This window comes from Oncorhynchus clarkii, chromosome 7, assembly GCF_045791955.1.
Source record: "Oncorhynchus clarkii lewisi isolate Uvic-CL-2024 chromosome 7, UVic_Ocla_1.0, whole genome shotgun sequence".
Lineage (NCBI taxonomy): Eukaryota > Metazoa > Chordata > Actinopteri > Salmoniformes > Salmonidae > Oncorhynchus > Oncorhynchus clarkii.
Window position 1 is genome coordinate 52,439,454 of NC_092153.1, and position 27,909 is coordinate 52,467,362.

The window sequence follows — 27,909 nt, forward strand, 5'->3', positions numbered from 1 at the left end:
GTGGATTGGGGTATTGGGAACCTGGTTTGTGAGGTGCAACGCTCCCAGCCTGGACCTGAAGGGGGTCCGGCTAACTGGCTGTTTGTCCCCATGGCAAGCTCCTTCTGTCCTCCTTTGGCCACTACCGAAACCCACATCGTTCCTGGCCTCATATCCCTGGACTTTGTCACTAGGCTCCCTCCGTCTGATGGCAACACTGTCATTCTGACGGTAGTCGATCGGTTCTCCAAGGCCGCCCATTTTATCCCTCTCCCCATACTACCCTCTGCCAAGGAGACAACCCAGCTTATTGTACAGCACATCTTCCGGATCCATGGACTCCCGGTAGACATGGTCTCCGATCGGGGTCCTCAGTTCTCATCTCAGTTCTGGAAGGCATTCTGCACCCTTATTGGGTCATTGGCCAGCCTGTCATCCGGATTTCATCCCCAAACCAACGGTCAGTCAGCGCAAGCCAACCAAGACCTGGAAACCAACTTGAGATGCCTGGTCTCAACCAACCCCACTACCTGGAGCTGTCAACTGGTCTGGGTGGAGTATGCCAGGAACACCCTTCCATGTTCTGCCACAGGACTCTCTCCTTTTGAGTGCCCATGGGGTATCAGCCTCCACTCTTCCCTCAACAAGAGCAGGAGGTCAGCGTACCCTCGGCCCAGATGTTTGTCCGCTGTCGACGTACCTGGAGAAGAGCCAGGGTGGCTATTCTCTAGACCAACTCCAGGTATCATCAACAAGTGGACCGTCGCCGGACCCCAGCTCCCCGCTACCGCATTGGGCACAGGGTATGGCTTTCCACTCGTGACCTGCCCCTGCGGGTAGAGTCCCGCAAACTGTCTCAGCGGTTAATTGGTCCTTTTCCCATCCCCAGAGGCCTGAGTTGCACTGCCCTTCCATCTTGTGTCACCCTGTACCCTCCATATCCACCCTACTTTCCATGTGTCCAGAAATAAGCCTGTGTCTCACTGCCCTTTGTCTTCTTTTTTCAGGCCCATCTCTCCCCCCCAGGTCATCGATGGCCAGCCAGCGTATACGGTGAGACACCTCCTGAGGGTTCGACCACGGGGCAGGGGTTTCCAGTACCTGGTTGACTGGGAGGGTTATGGCCCGGAGGAGAGGTGCTGGGTTCCTGTTAAAGACATCTTGGACCCTGCCCTCATCGCCGATTTCCACCACCGACACCCCGGTCAGCCAGGTATGCTCCCAGGTAGGACACCAGGTGGCATCCCTGGGGGGGGGGGGGGGGGGTACTGTCACACCCTGATCTGTTTCATCTGTCCCTGTGATTGTCTCCACCCCCTCCAGGTGTCGCTTATTTTCCCCAGTGTATTTATCCCTGTGTTTCCTGTCTCTCTGTGCCAGTTTGTCTTATATGTTTTCTAAGTCAACCAGCATTTTTCCTGTTCTCCTGCTTTTTGCTATTCTCCTTTTTTTAGTCCTCCCGGTTTAGACCCTTGCCTGTTTCTGGACTCTGTACCCACCTGCCTGACCTTTCTGCCTGCCTTGACCACAAACCTGCCTGCCACTCTGTACCTCTTATACTCTGATCTGGTTTTGACCTTTTGCCTGTCTATGACCATTCTCCTGCCTACTCCTTTTGGATTATAAAGATTGTAATACTCCAACCATCTGCATCTGGGTCTTGCCTTGTGTGATGATACACTGTCCCAATAATTACGGATGGCAGTAATTGATTCCTACAGTAATGTACAATGGATCATACATTTCTCACCATGAATTGTTTGTGAAATACTGGTTCTGTACTCTGCACAATTGTTAGTTCAATTGTGATTGGCAGATGTATAGATTCCACCATTTCTTACTCAGCTATTTTACCCCTACAAATGTGTTGGGGGGGGGGGGGGGGGTACAGCTACTCCATTAGAAGGACCCATCAAAATTCCATTATGTGAGATCATGTGATAATCCTGGGAAAGAAATCCATGCGATTGTTTTGTTAAGGATTACTGAAACTAATGTGTGATCTAACCATTTTGTGTATAGTATCACATCTGTTGTGGTGCATTTGAAGAGCTGTTTTACAAAACAAATTATCCACGGGAAACAATTGATTGATCGTTTGCGTGATGGAGCTCTACTTCTTCAGCAATCTTTAATGCAAAGGATTACGACCAAAACCATATTTAAAGTATATATCTATAGCTATATTTCTAAATGGCTCTGCGTATGACAGTAAGAACATCACAAAGAAAAAAAATAGACTGCAGGTTTTTAAGTTGCCTGTTGCTTTGATAACAATAGATGTTTTTTGTTACATTAGTTTGTCACATGAAAACAGAAAGACTATGTTGTATGTTGCATAACGGGAGTCATATGGATGACGTAATGCAACGCGAGACTAGGATGGCAGAGGTTTAAAAAAGATTCCCTGTCAATGTTGGTTACAGTGAATGTCCACCCGCTAAGACTTAACACTTTCAGGCTGGTGTGCTTCCTGTGCAGGCTGCGGCCTACTTTCCTCATGCTATCAGAAGCAGAATTGCATTTTGAATAAATATAATTTCTTCCACCATTAATATTGATTTTCACTCCCTTTGAAAGCTAAGACTCAAACTGCATTGTGTGTGCCAGTCAGTCCTGGGGCCCTGTGTAAAAAGTCCATTATCCAGCCTCACTTCTTTCTCAGATTAGAGATCAGCCTTGACAGGGAGGATTAGACCCTTTCCAGTTCCCTTTGGACAGCCTAATAGAATCAAAATACACATCTTACACATCGGGATGCAGGGGGAATTCGGTATTGGCTGACTTAAAAAACAAACTTATGAGGGCTGGGTATGTTTGTGCTTACCTGCATGAAAGCAGAGAATTTTGGCTAATAAAAAACATGCATACAGAACATACTGAAGAGCACAGCCATGTCACAAAATGTCTACGGAATATGTTTGTACTCCTTCAATCTGCCATGTAGGGGACAAGACCAACAAGTGTATTTCCTTTTGAGAGAGAGAGAAATAGACAGAGTGTATGTGTGTGAGAGAGAGAGAGATACAAGAGAGAGAGGATAAGACAACTGCCAGGGGACTGATATGGTGTGTGCTGCTCACCCACAAGACTCTTGGCTGGTCGTACAACTGTCATACAAAGGACACAGACAATAAATGCAGTGGTATTACTGGGCATTTGTCAGATGTAGAAGATAGGAGAGGCAATTCTGATTCAGGGCACCAAACAGACACATAGTGAAATAATAGCCTCTCAATATGGATAGTGAGGGGGGAAAGTATCGATTTGTATTTGTTCTTTTCTATATTGAGGATGCAGCAAGTCATATTTTGTTCACCTTGTAAAACGGAACAGGGCTGTTGTCATATTCAACACATTATTTACCTCTGACTTGTTCATCCAAATTCACCAGTGATAGGGAGAAGAGAGAGCGAGGACTGATTTGACTATACCTGAATGCTAACGCTCTCATTTTGTTTGAATAGTGGGAGAAATGTTGGCATAAAAGTGATTTTGATTTACTGCAAGACATAAAACAACATTTTATCTCCTCGATGGAGGTCCCAGTGAGATGGTAGCAGAGAGTAACAGCGATAGATATGAATTGAAGGTCACCCTTCAAAGGACTAAACATTCTCATAAAATAAATGCTGCAAGTCAGAAAAAAAGTACACTGTATAAAATGTTTTATATTTCCAAAGGTAAATAAAGAGAAGGGAGAGGGGGCTACAATGGTGCTTATACCATAATGTAGTTTGAAGAGATTGCCTGTAAAATCCTTTAGCTTTTTACCAATTATCTTTTTATACACTGTTAACATATAAATCATAACATCAAGGACTGGAACCAGGGAGCAGTGAATACACTAAACAAAAAAAGAAAACTATCATTGTTATTTTTATGAAGAGTGTAAGGAAGATGTGCCTATTTTTCAATAGCCCTTCTCCAAGTCTCCGGACATGAATATATATATATCGCTGAAGATGATGAGTATTTAATATCCCCATGGTGTCGAGCCATGGAGCGGACCTTGTCCTTAGAGACAGGCTGAATAATGTACAGCGATCAAAATTTTATCAATCCTCTGCATGATTAAAAGGCGATAAATAAAATATTTGGGTGAGTCGCTCCAGGAGCCTCCACAAAGCACTTTGTACAGACAGGTCTTCCCAGAGCAATGAGAGAGTGATGGGCCTGACAATTATAGCAGCATGATGGGAGTTGGAGCAAGGACCTCTGCTTACTTCTCTCCTGCAGGGCAGGTCGGTCTGGGAAACTTAGTACAATTAGATTTTTTATTTGATTTATTAGGATCTCCATTAGCCAACACCAATGGCGACAGCGAGTTTTACTGGTGTCCGACACATAACAAAAAGGACACGACAGACAATACTTTACATTTTACCTACATTTAAAAACAATAACATGTAGTGTGTGTGAGCATCTATCAGTTACACATACATGTCAGTACCTATACAGTCGTGGCCAAAAGTTTTGAGAATGACACAAATATACATTTTCACCAAGTCTGCTGCCTCAGTTTGTATGATGGCAATTTGCATATACTCCAGAATGTTATGGAGAGTGATCAGATGAATTTCAATTAATTGCAAAGTCCCTCTGCCATGCAAATGAACTGAATCCCCCCAAAACATTTCCACTGCATGTCAGCCATGCCACAAAAGGACCAGCTGACATCATGTCAGTGATTCCCTCGTTAATGGCCAAGCATGCCTTGCACTCAATCGTCAAGTTTGCAGACGACACAACAGTAGTAGGATTGATTACCAACAATGATTAGACAGCCTACAGGGAGGAGGTGAGGACTTTGGGAGTGTGGTGCCAGGAAATTAACCTCTCACTCAATGTCAACAAAACAAAAGAGATGATTGTGGACTCCAGGAAACCCGCAGAGGATGCAACCCCTTATCCACATCGACGGGACAGCAGTGGAGAAGGTGGAAAGCTTCAAGTTCCTTGGTGTAGACATCACTGACAAACTGAAATGGACCACCCATACAGACAGTGTGATGCAGAAGGGGCAACAGAGCCTCTTCAACCTTAGGTGCCTTGGCACCTAAAACCTCAATTGCTCAATTGAAAGCATACTGTTGGATTGAGTGTGTGGACAAACCTGGTCAAGAACTACAGGAAACGTATGATCTCTGTAATTGCAAACAAAGGTTTCTGTACCAAATATTAAGTTCTACTTTTCTGGTGTATCAAATACTTATGTCATGCAATAAAATGCAAATTAATTACTTAGAAATCATACAATGTGATTTTCTGGATTTTTGTTTTAGATTCCGTCTCTCACAGTTGAAGTGTGATACCTATGATAAACATTACAGACATGCTTTGTAAGTAGGAAAACCTGCAAAATCGGCAGTGTATCAAATACTTGTTCTCCCCACTCTATATGGTTTAATCATCAGCATACATGGACACACATGCTTTGTTTAATGTTAGTGGCAGGTCATTGGTAAAAATAGAAAGATTAGAGGGCCTAGAGTGCTGCCCTGCGGTACACCACACTTTACATGATTGACATTATAAAAGCTTCCATTAAAGAAAACCCTCTGAGTTCTATTAGATAGATACAGCAGCTTTGGATCCATGATGTGGCAGAGGTTGAAAAGCCATAACACATATGTTTTCTCAACAACAGATTATGGTCACTGAAATCTAACAGTACATCTCTCACAATCTTATTATCAATTTCAACTAATCATCAGTGCAGTACATGTTGAGTGCCCTTCTGTATACGCATGCTGAAAGTATGTTGTTAATTTATTTACAGAGAAATATTGTATTTTTTAAAACTCCATTTTTTCCAACAGTTTGCTAAGAGTTGGCAGCAACCTGAAAGGTCTGCTGTTAGAACCAATAAAGGCTGCTTTACCACTCTTCTGTAGCGGAATGACGTTGGCTTCCCACCAGGTCTGAGGACAAAAACATTCCTCTATGCTCAGATTAAAGATATAACAGATAGAAGTGGCTATAGAGTCAGCTACCATCCTCAGTAGCTTTCCATCTAAGTTGTGGCTTCTAGAAACCTCTGAGAAATATAGGCCTAAGCTTATTCATATGAGATTTAAATGATCAGTATTACCAACATTTGCCATCACATAAACCAGATCTAAGCCCATTGCTGTGCCTATTCCTAATATTTGTTTCTATGGACAGACATACACTAAGAGCTTTGATGGAGGCCCATAATAACACCCAATATCACTGTGTATGTGGGCCCTATCTTTGTATTCTCTTAATGCAAATCGTCAGCCCCAGCCTCTTTGTCCAGGATAGTTGGTACATTGTGCTGTTCTTCCTTTATCATGGGTACTGCTGAGCCGGCGGAAATGAAAAGCAATGCAAATATGCCCAGCTTTTTGGAGCCAATAGATAAAGCATGAAGACCTTCAAACTGCATCGCTTCATTCGCTCCAGTTTAGCCTTGACCGAGCCATGCAAATTATACCTGAGATGCAGGGAGAGTGACGCCGCCAGCTTCATAGGTGCAAAGCTGGGGCTCAAGATAGTCAAATCTCTCTTGGGGCAGGGTTAATTGGGAAAAATATCATTAGAAAGGTTTAGAAAGGGGTTTGTGAAGTTCCCCTGGAACATAATGCACTACTGTTTGAGTTCTATTTGACAGCGAAAGCTTGCGCAGCATTTTGGGCTTTTTCTCAGTGTGTCGTTTTGCTTGCAGGGAAGGATGCGTTCTATTGCTGACCCAGGTACAAGGTGCAATTCAGCAGAGCTTTATCAGATCCGTAATATGTTCCCTGTTCTATGCATGGTTTGGGGCACTGTACAGGTACAGCAGCACAGGGTGCGTGTGTTCTTCATTCTGCCTCTGCATTGTCTTCTGTGGTTAGCAGTTCTCCCCAGGGGAGGCCTAATAAGAGTGAACAGCTTGGTAAATGAGAAATTGCTGTGAAAATGAAGAGAAATAAGGAGAAGCGAACAACAATGTGGATTATTCACACTCAAAGACTGTTGAAGCATATTATGATCCATTCTCTTCTGTTGCAGAGAGTAGGTTACAGTGGGGAAAACATGATTATTAGCTGATCAACATTATTAGCTGAAGACATTCCCCTGTTTATCAGCTGCTGTCAGCAGGGTGCTATCATAGCTATTCATGAGGAGACATGAGGACAAGAGAGGGGTGTTGAGGACATGCAACTGGCAGGTCAGGGGTTTGTAGCACACAGTCCTAATGGCCAACCAGGCCATCCAGAAACTGTAGTAAGCAGGGTCGTCAGCTGCTGCTTGGGCTGGGTTGGCAGACAGCAATTCTACACAGAGAGAACGTCTCCCAAACTGTAGAGAGCCAGTGATTAGATATGCAGCTGGTGTACCACGTGGAAGGCTAGTGGTGTGGAGACATATGGGCAGATGGCGCAAGGAGGGTCACCAGGTCTAACAGACTGGGCTGGACCTCACTGCCATGGGCTGTCCGAACAGAGAATTGTGAAGTCCGGTTCCAAATCGGATGAGCCAAGAGATTGGACACAGTGGTATTCAACAGACAGATTAGACTGTTATTAGGCATCACACAATGTTGCTGTTTTTTTGGTAATTTAACTGCTTAGACTTGCAAAGATACCTTCAAATCAACACCAACCTTAATTCGAGCCCCACAAAAGATAATTGGAATATCATGTTATCGCTATGAAGTATTTATTTAACATTGACATATTACACATGAATTATGAAACACTTTTAAAGTACAGTATGTAAACATGTATTCATTAACGTACCAAAGGGCAATTGGAATTGACATTTAATGGAGTTAAGCATTGTTTTATATGTGCAATGTAACTTAACATTATACTGTACATCTAATGTTAGACCTCTCACTCTATCCACGTATACAACTGAGTCACATTATTTCATGATGTTCAAAAGTTAAACCGAGTGACTTATCAGAAGCCTCTTTCTCTACCACAGGGGTGTCAAAGTCTATAATATTATAAGGGCACATTATTTTCAATTATGTGAATGAAAGTCAAAGTATGGGTAGCTTCTAGTAGCTGCAAATTTTGTTTTATAGGAACAGACAGCGTGGTTAGTATGAGTGTAAAGTTATAATAGACAATCTCCATTTATGAGTGTGAATAGATAAAATAATATTGAGGCTAAAATGATGGGAAAGGATGAGAGGACGGACACACATTAAGATACACATTAAGATATGAATCCCACAAGAGAAAGGGAAAGTATAAGATGATGAGAATGCGTACTGTAGATGCGAGAAGGAATTATACAACAAGCAAATTATCATGCTGTTTGTATGTGGCTGCTATGAAAGTGAACTGGTGGTCAGGGGTGTATTCATTTTGCCGATTCTTTTGCAAAACTTAAATGGAAGCAAACAGAATGAAACGAGGATAAACATACCTGAATTTGTCTAACAGAAACTCTCATTTGCAACTGTTGGACTAATGATTACACCCTAGATCAACTAGATGCAGGCAAGAGTCTGCAAGGCGATATTGAATATGTAATTTCTCTCTCAACCTGTGCACCTACATGTACGTCGTAAACTTTAATTCGGAAGCTAGGTTGTAACCTCATGATGGGTATAGGGAACACTTGAGTATCATGTAGTAGCCTAAACCTATCAATGTTACATTGAGCTGGGTGAATAGAATGTGAATGACAGTCCTCCAATATGTTGTAATAGAAATAAGGCCATTCTCATTAAAAAAAAAAAAGATTGGCCTCCCTCATCTTAAATGGCACCGACCGCCAATGATGTATACTACATAAAGGTTACTCAATCATACACTCTGGCTACATCCAAATAACCTTGACATGTGGGTGACCTCCAGAATAGTGTTGTAGAATAGTATTATCATAGGAACACTAAACAAGTCTTGTACAGTACGCTTTCTACAGCTTTTCTCATGTGCACTGTACATTTTTATAGAAACAACGCAACACTGTACTGAGTTATGTTTTCTGTTGACCTTGACCTGTTAAACAAAGCAACTGTATTTTAATGCCGGGGAGACGAAGTAAAATAAAATAATGTTTCAGAACCATAGAAAGCAGGACCTTCTACTGGGATGAAAAAGAGAACTCGGGTATGGAGATGTAAAGGGAATTATACAACATATTCTACAGAAGTGGTGACAAAATATGGAATCAACCATCATTTCCATCCAGCAGCATGGGAAATGCAAAATAACACTAAGTCTTCAACACCATGCATTCATAGCCAAACATCTCAATTAATTTGTCAATCAACTATTTTCAAAGACATTGTCAAAGGTAGGCCATTTCCGTTGTAGCAGAATAAAATAGAAACAGAAACAGGGCAAGAGATTACCATGTCTCTGTTAGCACACCAAACCACCGATGGCAATGGCTTCAAACAGGGAGTGAAGGAAAGGAGATAAAAATGCTTAAAGACACTAGGGGATAGATTTATCAAAGGTTTGTGTGTGTTAAATTGCCACAAAAACCCATACAAAGCATTCTCCATTTTAGGTGCCTCCACACAGCCACTAATGACGTCTGGGTGGCTGCAGCAGTTGTAGCCGTTGTCTTTTGTACTGAATTCAGTAGGCCTTTTGATGTGTAACGTAGGTTAAATGCAGTCTGTTGCATATTATCATGCTGGTGTGGATATGTATTTGCTTTAACTGACTTAAAATGGACAATATCATCGTCATCCACAAGAAACATGTATGGTGTGCATTTTGCACTTTGTAGTAATACAAATGGGAACATTTAAATGTAAAACTACTAAACTCTGATAGACCAGGACACAAAGACATTGCCTTCTTTTCCCTCTCATATCTCAGATAACCTACCTATTTATGACAGACATTTCACATATTTCACATTGCCAGGGAGTGCTTGAGGTTTTCTGAACTAATATAACTAAATAACACCTACAGTAGTTTCTCAGCTTTTCTCAGCCCTAAACAGATGGCTTCAAATAAAAGAGGTCCATCTTCGGCATTGCAGCATGGTAGATTCAACAAAGTGTCACTCTCAAAAAAATGTGGTCCATTCTTACTCACAAAGGAAGGCTGTCAACCGTGGGAGAGAAATCTGTGTGAGGCAAGCACTGTCAGCTCTGATGATGCTTGATTTCGGCATATCCATACTTGTAAGGAGGGGAGAGGACCAGTTTAAGCTGTCACAAGAAAGGCTCTGGGCCTGTGGCTGAGAATGAGTTTGCAGGGTCATCCAGATCCACCAATGGGATGGCAGTGCCCCATGCCTCACAGGTCACCAGCAGGTCTCCTCAGATGGAGCATGCAGGAGCTCCCTAACACAAATAGTCATCAGCCTGGCCTTGTGCTCTGTGCCAGCACTAATGTCCTGCTTTCACAGGGTTCATGTTCCTGGCATTACAGGATGGAGAGGATTCAGGGCTGGGGCAAAGATCTGCTTCTCCCCTCAACACTGCCTGAATGTTGATACCCAGATCACACTGTCAGTGGTAGTTCCCACATCATCAGGGTTGTTTCTGAAGACTCCACCCCCGCCCGCTCCGTTGTCCCTTCCCTCAGTCTGTGGAAACCCCTGCCCCCAGATATGACCGCTGCCGAAATCACCCTGTCCCTGCGCCCCCCATCCCGCTCACAGGGGCGTCCCTGCACCCACATCTCTGGGTCGTCACTGAACTCATAGATTGAGCCGTCCTCCAGGCTGTGCTCCAAAGACTCCAGGGAGGAGTCCGATGCTTCATCGCCCCTCACCGTTAGCGGTCGCCCTGGCAACCCCGAAGTGGAGCGCAACCTGTACTGTAGCAGCACACCCAGCCCCTTGCCCCCCCCCTCCCCCTGGGAGGAGCCTGATTGCGGCAGAGACTCCTGGGAGGAGGAGTAACTGCGGTCCTCCTCTCCGCAGGCAGAGTCGGGTCCGTCCGCCACAGAATCCCTCTTCAGTAGCTCTGGGGACAGGGTGCTGGACGTGGCAACCAGGAAATCCACCGGACCACAGTGGGCATTCAGAGAGATCATCCCCTTTCCTGCAGGACAGAGATACAATCAGAAAAGAACAATGGTGACATACATACCCCCAGAAGCAACTAGCACGATTTTTATAATGGATCACTTTTCACAGTGAAAAATGTTCACAGGCCCCTTGACTCATCATATCCTCCTCCGTCATCTGTACCTGTTATTTTGGGGATGCCCTCCAGTTTGGGCACGGGCAGAGTGATGATGATTCCCTGAACAGTGCCCACCCACAGCAGCCCCTGGTAGATGAGCAGGCTGGTGACACGCATGCTCTTCTGGCCTACAACATAGGAATAGGGAAACATGGGTTTTTTGTTAAGTACTGCCTAAACATTATAAATATATGTTTTGTTGTCAACAAAACCCGATAAGGTGTAGTGAAATGTGTTGTTTTACAAGGTCAGCCATAGAAGTATAGCACCCCTGGAGCAAATTGCTCAAGGGCACACCGACATACTTTTCACATTGTTGGCTTGGGTATTCAAACTAGCAACCTTTCAGTTAATGGCCCAATGCACTAACTGCTAGGTTACCTGTCCCCCTCATGTTGATATTCTTGATAAATATGATCTGGTACACTCACTCCATTACACACTTCATTTCCAACCTCCCCTTCCTTGCCAAGACTCTGGAACGGACTGTTGCCTCCCAATTACAAACCCACCTACTAATCAACAACCTATATATGGGTGGCAAGTAGCCTAGTGGTTAGGTCAGTAATTGGTTAGTAATTGAAAGGTTGCTGGTTCAAATCCCAGAGTAGGTGAAAAATTTGTCAGTGTGCCCTTGAGCAAGGCACTTAACGCCACTCTCCAAGGGTGTCTCAGGGGGAATGGGATATGCAAAAGTGTTTTATAATAATTTTCAGTGGTGTAAAGTTCTTAAGTAAAAGTACTAATTAAGTCATTTTTGGTCTTTACTTTACTATGTTGTTGACAACTTTTACTTATACTTCACTACATTCCTAAAGAAAATTATGCATTTTTAACGCTATACATTTTCCCTGATAACCAAAAGTACATTACATTTTGAAAATGCTTAGCAGGACAGGAAAATGGTCCAAGTCACACACGTCAAGAAAACATCCTTGGTCATCCCTACTGCCTCTTATCTGGCAGACTTACTAAACACAAATGCTTAGTTTGTAAATTATGTCTGAGTTTTGGAGTGTGCCCCTGGCTATCCGTAAATTAAAAAAAACAAGAAAATTGTGCCATCTGGTTAGTGAAATTATTTATACTTTTACTTTTGATACTTAAGTATATTTTAGTAATTACATTTACTTTTGATACTTAAGTATATTAAAAACCAAAACTTGTACTAAAGTAGTATTTTACTATGTGACTTTCACTTTTACTTGAGTAATTTCCTATTATGGTATCTTTACTTTTACTGAAGTATGACAATTGGATACTTTTTCCACCACTGCACTTGTGCATGTGTGAAATGGGACAAATTTAAGTGCCCACCTAATTATTGTTATAATAGAGCCCCTCCAGTCTGGTTTCCATCCCCTCCACAGTACTTAAACTGCACTCCTCAAAGTTGTCAATGACCTCACCTCTGCTGATGCTGATGCCCTCAATATCCTGATTCTCCTCGACCTGGGTACCGATTTTGGCACAGTGAGCCATCAGATCCCCTCACTAGGCTTTAGGGTCTGAGCGTTGAAGGCACTATACTCTCCTAGCTACAATCATACCTCACAAACCGGACCCACTACATCTCCCTTAATGGCCACACCTCAACTGCAGTTACACAGGGTGTCCCCCAGGGCTCTGTGCTGGGCCCCTTACTCTTCCTCCTCGCCCTTGGTCAGATCCTCTGTCACTTCTACCTTAAATTCCACTGCTATGCCGATAACACCCAGATCTACCTCCGCACCAAATCCCTTTTCAACTTACTTCTGACCACATTAAATCCTGCCTCTCTGCAATAAAAACATGAATGCAACAAAACTTCCTCAAGCTCAACAGTGATAAAACGGAACTCCTCCTCATAGGCACCAAATCCACCCTCACCAAAGCTGGAAACCTCACCCTCACCATTGATGATAACACTGTCTCTCCCTCCCCCCACTCACGCAGCCATGGCGTCATCCTGGACTCCACCCTCTCCTTTGATCACCACATAAGACACTGTCTAATCCTAATTTTTCACCTCTGCAACATTTTATTTTTAAGGGGTGGATCAGCTTAATATTGCGGAAAGAATATTGGTTCCATCAATGTAATTGTATGCATCATTTCCAATCCCCCATATATTTTTGGGGTAAATATATATATCCATACACACATGCATACACAAACACATACCTATATAGACATAAATACTTTTTTAAAGAATATACTATTATTATTATTCCCCGCAAACACTACCACCGATCCCCCAAATGGAGTAAACTAATAAACACTTCCGCTTTTACCTTCAATTTATACATCTTGTACACATTTTACATACACAGTCTATTTTACAATAGTTACTGTATATTATGTTTGTTTTTAGTCCTTCCTCTATTTCTGATGTCCATCCAGTTTCTATTTGTAACTGTGCTATTTCACAAAAGTTCTGAACATATATACATTTTACAGACCCCGTATGTTTTACATGTTTTATTTTGCTATTAGTCCCACCCTTCAGCTCCAATCAACCTCTCCCATCTATCTCTCAACATCATCCATTTTGTATTTCTATTTGCCATATATTATTCAACTGTGCTGTGATGCTTCACAAACAAATTCTCATAGCTTCTACAGATTGTAAATATAAAATAAACATTTTTGCAAAAATATTTTTTATACTATTGATTGATTGACTATGGCTTTTCAAATCACCCAGTATTGCTGCCACCTCTGCAACATTGCCAAAGTCAGGTCCTCACTCTCCCATCCTGTTCCTGAAACGCTCATATATGTATTATTCTCCTCCTGTCTTGACCACTGCAACTTACTGCTCTCCAGTATCAACTCAATGGTTCAAAACTCTGCTGTCCGACTCCTCACCCACACTAAGTCCTGGCGGCTGTCCTCTGGGTGTAAATCATGCAGAGCCTCATGTTAAGACCGCAGATTTTAGAGAAACAACCAATTTCAGTACATATAAGTGTCTTGTATCAGCTAAAAGCTTAAATCCTCGTTAATATAACTGCACTGTTCAATTTACAGTAGCTATTACTGAGGAAAAAAATGCCATGCTATTGTTTGAGGAGAGCTCCTAACAACAAAACACTTTTTTTCACCGTGATAGGTTTGATAAATTCACCTCTGAAGGTGAAATATGTACTTACATTCTGAAATCTTAATCTGATTTATCATCCAAAGGGTCCCAGAGATAACATGAAGTGCCGTTTTGTTAGATAAGATCATTTTTCATATCCTAAAAAGGTCCATATAGCATGCACCATCGATTTTGTATATCCACTCATTCAATTTGCAAAGAAAGGAATCTGTGAAAATCTCACCCTAAACGTTGTTTCAACGAGTCAAATCACGTTCATATGTATACCTCAGAGATCCTAGAACGTAACAAGACTTCACTATATCATTAGGGACACCAAATTTGGTCAGAGAGCGACGCCTTCATGGCACGCTGATGACGCTGGTGGTCATCCCGGGTGGTCATCCCTATCTTTGTCAAATAAGCACCAATCGGGGTCAAACAAAGCTAGCTAGATAGCCAATGAGCTGGGCTTTACAGGAGTATCTGGAAACCATGTATATGTTGTAAAATGTAGCTACTAACCTTGTACGACAGCATGCCTTTTCATTTTGGACAACAATTATAAGAGTATTCAGAGTTATGAAGTTATGAAAACTGGTTGTTTTGCAAATGTTGAACTTATTATATGGCTACTAATACTTGGAAAGCTGAATCAAGTCCAAGTATACAGATTTGACGATATTCTTGCAGGAAAATGTAATATTAATGCGAATGTCTCCTTCACGATTTGCCCAAATGTACCTGGGGACTTCACACTAAAAATATTGTAGTTCACTCATACTTCAAGCTATCTGTCTGAAACTTTGCACATGCACTGCTGCCATCTTGTGGACACTATCTGAATTACAACCAGGGTGATGGCTAGAACCGGGACCTTTCTCTAGCATTTCAAAGATAGCATATTTTCTTCTACCAGATCTATTGTATTATATTCTCCTACATTCAATTCACATTTCCACAAACTTCAAAGTGTTTCCTTTCTAATGGTACCAAGAATATGCATATTCTTACTTCAGGGCCTGAGCTACAGATTTGGGTAGGTCATTTAGGCGAAAATTGAAAAAAAGGGGGGCTATCCCTAACAGACAGCTCGGTACCTTCAGCTTGTCAACACCTCTTACGAAAACAAGTAATGATGATGTCAATCTCTCTTCCACTTTGAGCCATGAGAGATTGACATGCATGTCATTAATGTTAGCTCTCTGTGTACTTTTAAGGGCCAGCCATGCTGCCCTGTTCTGAGCCAACTGCAATTTGCCCAAGTCCCTCTTTGTGGTCACAGACCACAATACTGAACAGTAGTCCAGGTGCGACAAAAAAAGGGCATATAGGATTTGCCTTGTTGTTAGTGTTGTTAAGAATGCAGAGCAACGCTTTATTATGGACAGACTTCTCCCCATCTTAGCTACTGTTGCATCAATGTGTTTTGACCATGACAGTTTACAATCCAGGGTAACTCCAAGCAGTTAGGTTACCTCAACTTGTTCAATTTCCACATTATTCATTACGAGATGTAGTTGAGGTTTAGTATTTAGTGAATGATTTGTCCTAAATACAATGCTTTTAGATTTGATAATATTTGATAATAGATTTGATAATATTTAGGACTATCCTCAGTAATTTTCCATCCAGATGGTCAGACCCCGGTGGCTTGTCATTGTTGATAGACAACAATACATTTTTCACCTCTTCCACACTGACTTTATGGAAAATCAAAAGTACAATTCTTGTCTTTCATAATTTGGTCAGATATAATTGGATGTGTAGTGTTAGCATTTGTTGCTGGCATGTTATCCCTACAGTAAGTTTGTCTATCTTGCCAATGAAAAAGTCATTAAAGTAGTTGGCAATACCAATGGGTTTTGTGACAAATGAGCCATCTGATTCAATGAATGATGGATTAAATAAATTTGATTTGGATCCAAGTTGGCTTTTTTCCCCAAAATGTCATCTATCATTCTTTATATACTTGATCTTTGTTTCAAAGTATAGTTTCCCTCTCAAACATACCATTTTTCAATTCCTCATCAATCCAAGGGGATTTAACTGTTTTTACAGTCATTTTCTTAATGAGTGCGTGCTTATTAGTAACTGGAATAAGCTGACCTAAGTATGACCTCTTATACACTATTTTAGGCCCAGCCTTTGGAACTTTGGTTTTCCTAGATATGGCTATTATATTGCGATCACTACATCCTATGGATTTGGATTCTGCTTTAAAGCACATTTCTGCAGCATTAGTACATATGTGATCAATACATGTTGTTGATTTCATTCCTGTGCTGTTTGTAAATACCCTGGTAACTACCAATTGTGCTGTTTGTAAATACCCTGGGAACTACCAATTGTGCTGTTTGTAAATACCATGGTAACTACCAATTGTGCTGTTTGTAAATACCCTGGGAACTACCAATTGTGCTGTTTGTAAATACCCTGGTAACTACCAATTGTGCTGTTTGTAAATACCCTGGGAACTACCAATTGTGCTGTTTGTAAATACCCTGGGAACTACCAATTGTGCTGTTTGTAAATACCCTGGGAACTACCAATTGTGCTGTTTGTAAATACCCTGATTGACATATATACTATACTTTTTAAATAGATGGGTTTATTGGTGTGAAAATACACCAGCTGTGCTATTTTGGAACACCATGCTGCTGATGTCATGCAGCCTGTCGTTTTTGTATTTATACTTTTTCATAACGTCAAGTTTGATGTCGGAAGACAATAGAATGTTCATGATGTCGCTGTGACAACTGTATACAGACATGTTGATAGACGTAGCATAAACCAGCCTTTAGTCTTGGAATCTTTGGCTTTTTAGTACACTATCGTTCTCACTCTGTTTAGCCTCATGTGAATCCTTAAAGAGATGGGTGAACTAAGGCTTAAGAGGGTGTGAACAATGCTGAATGGGTGTAGACAAAGAAGACCTCTCCAGTAGGTGTACCAAAAAAAAGTGAGGCCACAAGTTTATCAAATTTCAAAGCAGAAAAACTTTCCCATTGTTCCCCAACTGTAGTGTATGATATACCATTTTCTAGAGTCTTAGAGTCTAGAGTCTTTACTTTTATCCAATGTAAAAAACACTATTTAAAATTTTGCTACAAAAGACCGAAATGAGCCGGGCGGTCACATTTATATCTGGCCCTCTGTGTGACCTGTGTGATCACATGTGAAATATACAGTTTAAATTTTTTTTAAACATTAGATGATTTTAAAATCGAAAATGACAAAGCTATAAAACATTATCCTAAATATAAACCATCAACTTAGTGAATACCACTAGTATTTAATAGGAGGGTTTCAGCATGAAATATCCTTTTTTTTTTTTTACACACCTATATATATTTTTAACTACGTCAACATGTCTTTGTTGTAAATGCTTTGAAGCCAAACAGGTGGCAGTTGTAAAAAAAATACAAGAATTAGAAAAGTTGCAGAGTTAATTGAAAATAATGCCATTGATTAGATTAACCTCTTTAGCGTCCCACCTGGCCAACATCCAGTGAGATTGCAGAACGCCAAACTCAAATACAGAAATACTCATTATAATAATTCAGAAAAGATACAACTATTTTACATAGTTTTAAAGATGAACTTCTTGTGAATCAAACCACGGCGTCAGATTTCAAAAATGCTTCACGGCGAAAGCATGCTGTATGATTATTTGAGAACATAGCCCAGCAGACAAATCATTACAAACAGTAACCAGCCAAGTAGAAGAGTTAGAGAGTCAGAAATAGAGATAAAATGAATCCCTTACATTTGATGATCTTCATATGGTTGCACTCAGAAGACATTCATTTATTCAATAAATGTTCCTTTTGTTCGATAAAGTCTCTATATCCAAAAACCTCCGTTTTGTTCGCGCGTTTTCTTCAGTAATCCACAGGCTCAAACGCAGTCACAACAGGCAGCCCAAAAAATCTAAATAGTATCCGTAAAGGTTGTTCAGGTTGTTTTTAGCCTAAATAATCGATAATATTTCAACCGGACAATAACGTTGCCAATATAAAAGGTTAACAAGAAAGGCACTCTCGGTCGCGCGCATGAAAAAGCTTTGACACAGCAGGGTCTACTCATTCAGACTGCTCTTACTCCCTCATTTTTCAGAATACAAGCCTGAAACTATTTCTAAAGACTGTTGACATCTAGTGGAAGGCATAGGAACTGCAATTTGAGTCCTAAGTCAATGGATACTGTAATGGCATTGAATAGAAAACTAGAACAACAACAAAAAATCCTACTTCCTGAATGGATTTTTCTCAGGTTTTCAACCTGCCAAATCAGTTCTGTTATACTCACAGACACTATTTTAACAGTTTTGGAAAGTTTAGAGTGATTTCTATCCAGATTATATGCATATCCTATCTTCTGGGCCTGAGTAGAAGGCAGCTTAATTTTGGCACGCTTTTCATCCAAAATTCCAAATGCTGCCCCCTACCCTAGAGAAGTTCAATTAATTTGTCTATTTTCTTGAACGATATGGTCTATCTACTAGAAACTCATGGACAATTTGGACACAGATATAACAAATATACACTACCTTTGAAAAGTTTGGGGTCACTTAGAAATGTCCTTGTTTTTGAAAGAAAAGCAAATTTTTGTAAATTAAAATAACACCAAATTCATCAGAAATACAGTGTAGACATTGTTAATGTTGTAAATGACTATTGAAGCTGGAAACGGCAGATTTTTTTTATGGAATATCTACATCGGCGTACAGAGGACCATTATCAGCAACCATCACTCCTGTGTTCCAATGGCATGTTGTGTTAGCTAATCCAAGTTTATCATTTGAAAAGGCTAATTGATCATTAAAAAACCCTTTTGCAATTATGTTAGCACAGCTGAAAACTGTTGTCCTGATTAAAGACTAGTTCAGTATCTGGATCATCAGCATTTTGTGGGTTTGGTTAAAGGATCAAAATGGCCAGAAACAAGACCTTTCTTCTGAAATGCGTCAGTCTGTTCTTGTTCTGAGAAATGAAGGCTATTCCATGTGAGAAATTGCCAAGAAACGGAAGATCTTGTACAACGCTGTGTACTAATCCCTTCACAGAACAGTGCAAACTGTCTCTAACCAGAATAGAAAGAGGGGTGGGAGGCCCCGCTGCACAACTGAGCAAGAGGACAAGTACATTAGAGTGTCTAGTTTGAAAAACAGATGCCTCACAAGTCCTCAACTGGCAGCTTCATTAAATAGTACCAGCAAAACAGCAGTCTCAACTTCAACAGTGAAGAGGTGACTCCGGAATGCTGGCCTTCTAGGCAGTCGCAAAGAAAAAGCCATATCTCAGACTGGCCAATAAAAATAAAAGATAAAGATGGGGAAAAAAACACAGACACTGGACCGAGGAACTCGAGCCTCTTCAATGTTTACGTTGAGACTGGTGTTTTGCGGGTACTATTTAATGACGCCTATGTAGCTATTCCATTAAAAATCAGGCGTTTCCAGCTACAATTGTCATTTACAAAATGAACAATGTCTACACTGTGTTTCTGATAAATTTGATGTAATTTTAATTTACAAAGAAACGTGTTTTTATTTCAAAAACAAGGACATTTAAAAACTTGAACGGTAGTGTATACTATATATTTATATATATTTTTCAAGTTATTCAAGTAAAAATGACCATAAATTGCTATATATTACCTATAAATTACCAATGTTACCGGGATCACTTACCGGTAGCTTTGCAACCCTAGTTATCACTATAAATGAAGATGCCATAATTGTGAATTTACAAACAAAACAGGAGACAATACAATGCTGGTCCCTCAGTCATTGGCTCTCCTGGTACTGATATCTAGAGCTCCACTTAATATCTACGGCAATCACCTAATTGAATTACAATAACAGCCATGTGATCGCTACTGAAAGAATGCTCATTTACATGTAGAGCTGCATTTACATGGTTGTTCTGTGTCACACTCAGATTATGATGTGTGATTCGCATGAGTGGTTAGAGAGCACCTTAATTGATTCATTTCACCACGCACAAACACAGCTCAAATTTGGAAGAAACAGCAGGGTTGTGCAAGTAGGGAGTGGATGTAGGATCGTTGAGGTGCATGTTAAGCGTCGCAAGAGAGGAAGCGATCTCAGAGGGTCACAAGAGAGTTAGAAGGCACAGTGAAGAACTCAATCTTAGAAATGTCAGCCAACTGCTTACATAGAGATTGTGTCTATTTCTAGTCTGTGTCACAGAGTGCTGCATCAGAAGGGCAGTGGTTGTCATGAACACCCACTGCAGGGTTAACATGAACTGTAAAGTGAAGTGAGAACATCTTCTAGGAACAGCAATTAAGAAGGATAATGACAAAGACTGGAGTTATGGAGGTTGTTGCCCTTACCTGCAGTCAAATTACTTAGTGGTCTCATGGGTGGAATGTTATTCATATTTTTCATAATTTCCTAATTAATAATCATTATTTTAAAAAGCCACCTAAAATCCGATGTTTTTATGTCAAACGGTTTTGGTATATTTCAGTCTTCTGTGTATATAAAGTTGGGAAGCAAAGTCAAAATGGAATATATTTAAACTATATATCTGACATGGTACATGTGTCTTCATTTTTTACGCACATAACCATGTGTTTTGAGGTGCATACTTTAAAAAATATATATATTTGTTTAAGACTCTCAAGAAACACTATCTGACCCTGATTTAGCCCCCTGCTGCAAAAGGTTAATCGATCCTCCACCTCCGGTTTCCACAGTAACGCAGAGGTCTTCAGTGGGCTGATCTAAGGAGTGTTTTTGTGTTAAAAATATGTTTCTAAAGATAAATATTTTGCTGTGATATTTCAAATGAGGACTGTTTGAAGTACAGTACCAGTCATAAGTTTGAAAACACCTACTCAATGTTCTACATTGTAGAATAATAGTGAAGACATCCAAAAAATTAAATAACACATATAGAATAATGGAGTAACCAAAAAAGGGTTAAACAAATCAAAATATATTTTTATATTGGAGATTCTTCAAAGTAGCTACCATTTGCCTTGATGTCAGCTTTGCACACTTTTGGCATTCTCCCAAACAGCTTCATGAGGTAGTCATCTGGAATGCATTTCAATTAATAGGTGTGCCTTCTTAAAAGTTAATTTGTGGAATTTCTTTCCTTCTTAATGCATTTGAGCCAATCAGTTGTGTTGTGACAAGGTAGGGGTGGTATACAGAAGATAGCCCTATTTGGTAAAAGATCATGTCCATATTATGGCAATAACAGCTCAAATAAGCAAAGAGAAACGACAGTCCATCATTACTTTAAGACAAGACAAAAACCATCAAGAGCTATGATGAAACTGGTTCTCATGATGACTGCCACAGGAACGGAAGACCCAGAGTTACCTGTGCTACAGAGGATAAGTTCATTAGAGTTACCAATCTCTGAAATTGCAGCCTAAATAAATGCTTCACAGAGTTCAAGTAACAGATATCTCAACATCCACTGTTCAGAGGAGACTGTGAATCAGGCCTTCGTGGTCAAATTGCTGCAAGGAAACCACTACTAAAGGGCACCAATAATGATAAGAGACTTACTTGGGCCAAGAAACACTAGCAATGGACATTAGACTGGTAGAAATCTGTCCTTTGGTCTGATGAGTCCAAATTTGAGAATTTTGATTAGAACCGCCGTGTCTTTGTGAGACGCAGAGTGGGTGAACAGATGATCTCCGCATGTGTAGTTCCCACCGTGAAGCATGGAAGAGGAGATGTGATGGTGTAGGGGTGCTTTGCTGGTGACAATGTCTTTGATTTATTTAGAATTCAAGGCATACTGCGATACACCATCCCATCTGGTTTGCACTTAGTCCCACTATCATTTGTTTTTTAACGAGACAATGATCCAAAATACACCTCCGGGCTGTGTAAGGGCTATTTGACCAAGGAGAGGGATGAAGTGCTGCAATCAGATGACCTGGCCTCCACAATCACCCAACCGCAACTCAATTGAGATGGTTTGGGCTTGAGTTTGACCGCAGAGTGAAGGAAAAGCAGCCAACAAGTTCTCAGCATATGTGGGAACTCCTTCAAGACTGTTGGAAAAGCATTCCTCATGAAGCTGGTTGGGAGAATGCCAAGAGTGTGCAAAGCTGTCATCAAGGCAAAGGCTGGCTACTTTGAAGAATCTCAAACTTTTTTGGTTACTACATGATTCCTTATCCATTATTTCATAGTTTTGATGTCTTCACTGTTATACTACAATGTAGAAAATGTTAAAAATAAAGAAAAACCCTTGAATGAGTAGGTGTGTCCAAACTTTTGACTGGTACTGTCCATATTTTTTTACCCAAAGAAAACAACTATTTAACCCATTAGCAGAAGGGACAGGTTTTTCTTCTTGGCTTTAGAACCTTCCCAGTCGGACAGAAACCCCTTGGTGAGGAGCAGCACATTAACCCTTTGCACTCGTACCCGTATACGATTTGAAAGTGGCAGATTTGGTCATTAATAAGCACCGAAATTGAAACATGGTGGCTGTACAGTAACATGCTATACATTATGTCAGAGCTTTGGCTCTGTGCTTCACAGCACTGTATGGGTTTTGACTGACAGCTGTTCTGAATTTGAGCATCGCTCAAAACAAAATGTTTCCTCCATACCTCCCGGTAATTAAGCAACTTTTATAAATGTTTTATCTCAGTGAATAAAATTCTGTAAATTTAGATGACTCAATATATTTTGAAAGATGTGATGTTGAGGATTATTATAAATACTGCTTTGATGTCATACAAGCAAGCCAAACACTGGTGAGTCCTAATGTGCACTTTACATTTCCAAATCATAAAACTTACATCATATTGTGTCAAAGTTTACAATCACTATGTTTGATGTACTGTACTACAAGATGACATGGCATCATACCCTGGATTGTTCTCTACAGAATGAGCCTATGTTTGTTAATTTTGAAGTATCTGAATGCACTCATGACTCCTTTCTATGCGCACCAAAATGATGGTCTGTTTCTCTGAATTGCCTTGTGAAAGCCAAACACTGTAAGATCGTATATTATAACTTAGCTAGTCATGATGGCAATAGAACAAGCTTACAAATCATACCCACCTGACTCCGATTGCAATTTAAAATAGACAATTTTTGGATTGCGTAAACAACAACAGTAATTGTGTGATGGCGGGAATGCAGAGTTATGTTCCAAACAAAACAACTACAAGTGTGCTTGCTCTAGTTCCTCAACAGCACAGCTAGGAGAGCTCGAATAAGTGCCTGATACTGTAGTTGAAGACTTCTTTAATCATTAAAGTGCATTAAAATTGCATAGGTGCAATTCCTTGATAATGGATTTACACTTTGACTCAGTTTTCTTTTCAATTTAAAATGTTGATATCAAAGTTTAACAAACCATACAACTCTATGCACAAGGACTACTTTCAACAATTTCCACAGGAAAATGTGCAAAAAATAATTTAGTGGAGGATCTGTGCCGATGCAAACGGAGGTAATGGAAAATCTCCCTCAGGTTTTTATGCGACCACATTTTCAAAACTCTGTAAAATATTTGCTCCAAATTAAGAATCAAAGATGTCTGCAGAAAGAATGGGGTGTCAGCTATGACATGGCACCTTGAGTTAGAAAACATCTATTTTGGTTGTTGAATAAGTGAAATGGATTTACACCCGGTAACAAAATTGCGGTAACTGAATTGCATCATGGATCCCTGATCTGTACTACACATAAATGCATAATTATGGATATGAATGTCATTTTCCTCATGTTTCATAAGTTTTGACATCACAGCTCAGCTCAGCACATCAGAGCACTGTAGAGTACTGTGCAGTTCAATACAGCACAGAATGGCAGTTCAGAGTAGGGTAGAGTACAGTAGAGTTCAGTACAGTAGAGTGCAGTTGAGTACACTGCAGTATAGTCCAGTACAGTATAGTAGAGTTCAGTATATTATATTCTACTGTACTATACTTCACGGTACTGTTCTGTACTGTATTGTACTGTACTACTCTATTGTATTGGACTGTACTCTACTGTGATCTACTCACTGTACTGTATTGTACTTGACTGTGCTCTACTCACTGTACAGTACTGTGCTATCCAAACTTGTGAAACATATGTCTATGATAGGTTCAGATTTGGTCCATCCCAGTTCGTTTGTGGACTGGGTGGACTGACCAAATTTGAACATCCATGGACGTCCAGTGTCGGTCGATGCTCAGTGGGTGAGGATTCTGGTTATAGTAAATAGAAAGAGAGGGGTGGTCATGGGTGGGTGTCAGTAAGAGCTGGGAGAGGTGACATTAACTGGAGAGTGAGAACGAGAGGCAGAGTGAGAGAGAGGGAGAGGTTGTCCAGACTGTTTTAACACTCTTGGTTTGACCACCAGAGAGAGAATACAGTAGACGGCACACGACAAACGTTTGATTTATGAACCTATGTCCGGATGACGTAATGAAATTGTTGCAACTGAATTGGCTACGATGGGAAATCATAATAGTCACCTGCGACTGTCCTGCCTCCCACTGGCATACTGTCATGTTCAGCTGGTTACTGTTTTCTTTCTATTTCTGTTATTTGTTGAGAGAGACAATACAGAGAACGGCACGCGTCAAATGTTTGATTTATAACCCTATGTCCGGATGATGTGTGTATGCCCAAATATGGGCATCCAGGCAGAACATCCTGGCGGGAAGTTATCACGTGGTTATGCCCATATAAGTGCATCCTGTTCCTGTTGTCACGTGTTAGGGTGTGTGTTAATTTATGCATATATTGCATCTATTCCTTTGAAGTTGTCATGATGATTGATGTGTAGGGACCTCATTGAACTGGGGGGATGTGTTTAAACATTTCAAAGAGGATGGCCCTACACCCTCTTTTTTATTGCCCTTTAGGGCTGTTGTCTATGAAGCAGGAATGCCCTGGGGGTATTGGGTTGGGGGAAGACGCATTATAAATAAGACCCAGAACAACACAAGTGACCACGATAAACCACTAAAGAAATTAAACATGGATTTTGTAATCAGCGGTAAAGCAGTGAGAAGAATATACAGACCAGACTTTAGGAGTGGACTACGGGCTTGAAGACTGGGAGGTTTTTCGCAAGGTGGTGTGTCCCGAACTGAGAGTTATCACAAAGGGGTATAGCGTGTTCACGGGCTACGAGACCCGTTGGGAAGGTACCCCTGACTCCTCAGGAAGAGTATTTCACAGGGTGAAAATACAAAGAAAGAATGGACTTCCATGTGGGTGCGTGGAGAGCTATATCAGCAACGAGGAAACCCGCAACAAAAAAATTCCTGATGGTGGCCTGACTGGGGATGTTAGGTTGCGCACGCTTATTCCTTTTAAAAGTTGGGATCTAATGGAATTTAAAATGTTATAGTTGTTGGACGCTCTTTTTGTACAGAGCCAACAGCAGCAGAGCATTGTTCGGCTAAGGAAGTGCATAATCTATACGAATCCTGAGGATTATGATTCAAAGGAACCCCAAGAAGGGACATCCTCAGAAGGGTCAGCCCCCGAAGAAAACTAAGTATGCGGTTGTGCTAACCACGCCCTGATACCAAAGGACTGGTTCAACAATAAAAGGAGTGCTCATAAAGCCTCCGGTTCTTAATTTCAGCATATACCATGGATATTCATACAACATACCACGACTCTGATATGTCATGGGTGCCAGACCCTAAGGACTCTATGCCTCGCAGCCCACTATTCTACTCCCCCCTGGCAAGACCCCCGACATCCCCTACATGTACACAGCCTGAGGATGTGTTTGATGGGGTGGTCAGTACTATTTTTGTGGACACCATCAAGGCCTCTATAGCCATACTTTTAGACGTGGTGATTGGAGAGTATATAACAGAAAAATGCATAAGTTATGAGATCAATCACCCCAGCCAGCGCCGTCATCGTGTTTATAGGAGCCCCCAAGATACTACTTCTTCAACCATTTTGAGAAGCTGGTGAAAAGACTGTGGTCCTGCAGCTTTATACCTTCGCTGGTCAGAGCCCTGGAGTCTATGGGTCTTGTGCCATCTATTCCCAGAGTTAAGGGGTAACCAAGGCTTTCCTACATGAACTGAAGGAGGTCGATCTACATCCACAAGAAACTCAAAGAAATCCGACACACCCTGGTGGACGACAACAGATACAGGGAAGCTGTGGTGGCTGATGTGATGACTTTCTGGCTCAATAAACCGCAAGAGACCGAGTGACAATACATATTTGTTATTTAGATGTAAAGCAATGGGTAACTATATGCATATGATGTTTATAGAGAATGAATCATTTTTTATTTTGAGAGAACTTACAAATGTTATGCATCAAATTACTGAAAATAAAGTGAACAATGTATCGTTCTACACAACCCACAATACATGGGCTAATGTAGAGCGTGTGGTAAAAATGGAGTCTACAATGGACACAACTGGTATCCCGTCTTGTGGATGATTCTGAAGAACTAGAAACAATTTTGTCTAAGATTTTACTTTATTTGTTTGAAACACCGTTTAATTGCAACATGTATCATATTTGTTGTTTATATACTTATATAGCGGATATGTGCGTTTTAAAAATTCTGCGACACAAGCCTGTAAATGTAAACCAAATATACAGGGTGTTGCATGCTTGGTTCGTTGAGAAAACTGGGACTAGTATCCTGCTACGAATCCTGAATTGTCTTTATACATAATACTTGATGTTTGCAAAAAATAAAAATTCAAAATGAAAATTAAATGTTGTCGTTATTTCAAAGGGGCTCATTAACGTTATTGTACCTCAGAGAGGCAAGAAGGATGGCAGAGCAGATGTTGAAAAACATTTATTATACCCACTCTAACCCTGGGTATTATGGGGATAAGGAGCGTTTACAGAGAGCTATAGCGGAAGAAACAGGTAGCCGGTTAGGCATTGCTTAATAAGTGAATGAGTGGTTAGCAGAGCAGGATGCTTATACTCTGCATAAACCTGTACTAAAAAAAATTCCAATAAATATATTTTTTTCTACTCATCCCTTGTCCCTGTTTCAAGCGGATCTATGTGACATGCAGGCCCTTGCAGATAAAAAATGATGGAAATGGCTACATGCTAATGGTTATAGATATTTTCTCTAAAATAGCATTTGTAAGGGTCTTAAAAAAATAAGAGTCAGGCAGAGGTGACCCGGGCCTTTGACTCTATCTTGAAGGAAGGAGGAGCCCACCAAAAAAATGCAGACTAGCGGAGGAAAATAATTAAATAACCCTTATCCTACTTCTTCTCTGTTCCTCTGGTGATGTAGAGGTTAATCCAGGTCCTACAGTGCCTAGCTCCACTCCCACTCCCCAGGTGCTCTCATTTGTTGACTTCTGTAAGAATCTCCTCCACGTGGAATACTTTGTCTTTACCCAACTGTACCTTCTGTAGTTCCTTCTCATAAAAAGATCCCTCTATAAGCTCCCCATCATAATATTTTAACTTGTAGATAGGGGGTATGCGCGGTGGACATCCGGTAACAGTGTTTCCATCCCGGAGCAAGCACCAATTAGCCTGGACAGGGCTCCTGTGCTACCACCGAAGCCCACTCCTGGGCTACAATATCCGGACCCCTTCTACTGCCGGTACGGGGAACAGAACCCGCCGATCCTCTACGACTGGAATACCGACATAATCTGCCCGAGGATTCCAACAGGCCCCTCAGGCGCGACGCCCACTGAAGGCCCATTCTGCTAACCTGCTAGGCCTGCTAGCTACCTAGAGCTACTTGGAACCCTACTAATT

At 41.0% G+C, this 27,909-nt stretch overlaps 1 protein-coding gene across 3 annotated transcripts in view; it reads right to left on the reverse strand.

The window, feature by feature from the left end:
• Window positions 1–7,628: 7,628 nt before the first annotated feature.
• LOC139414306 (rho guanine nucleotide exchange factor 10-like protein) overlaps window positions 7,629–27,909 on the reverse strand; it is a 161,709-nt gene continuing 141,428 nt past the window's right edge. For 2 of the 3 annotated variants that reach the window (XM_071162224.1, XM_071162223.1), the window contains exons 25-26: window positions 11,107–11,229; window positions 7,631–10,957 (exon numbers count right to left, since the gene is read on the reverse strand). In XM_071162224.1, the coding sequence (XP_071018325.1) occupies window positions 10,413–10,957; window positions 11,107–11,229 (668 nt within the window). In that variant the 3' untranslated portion in view covers window positions 7,631–10,412. Of the gene's footprint in view, window positions 10,958–11,106; window positions 11,230–27,909 lie in introns of all 3 variants that reach the window. The other variant, XM_071162225.1, reaches the window with a different exon arrangement.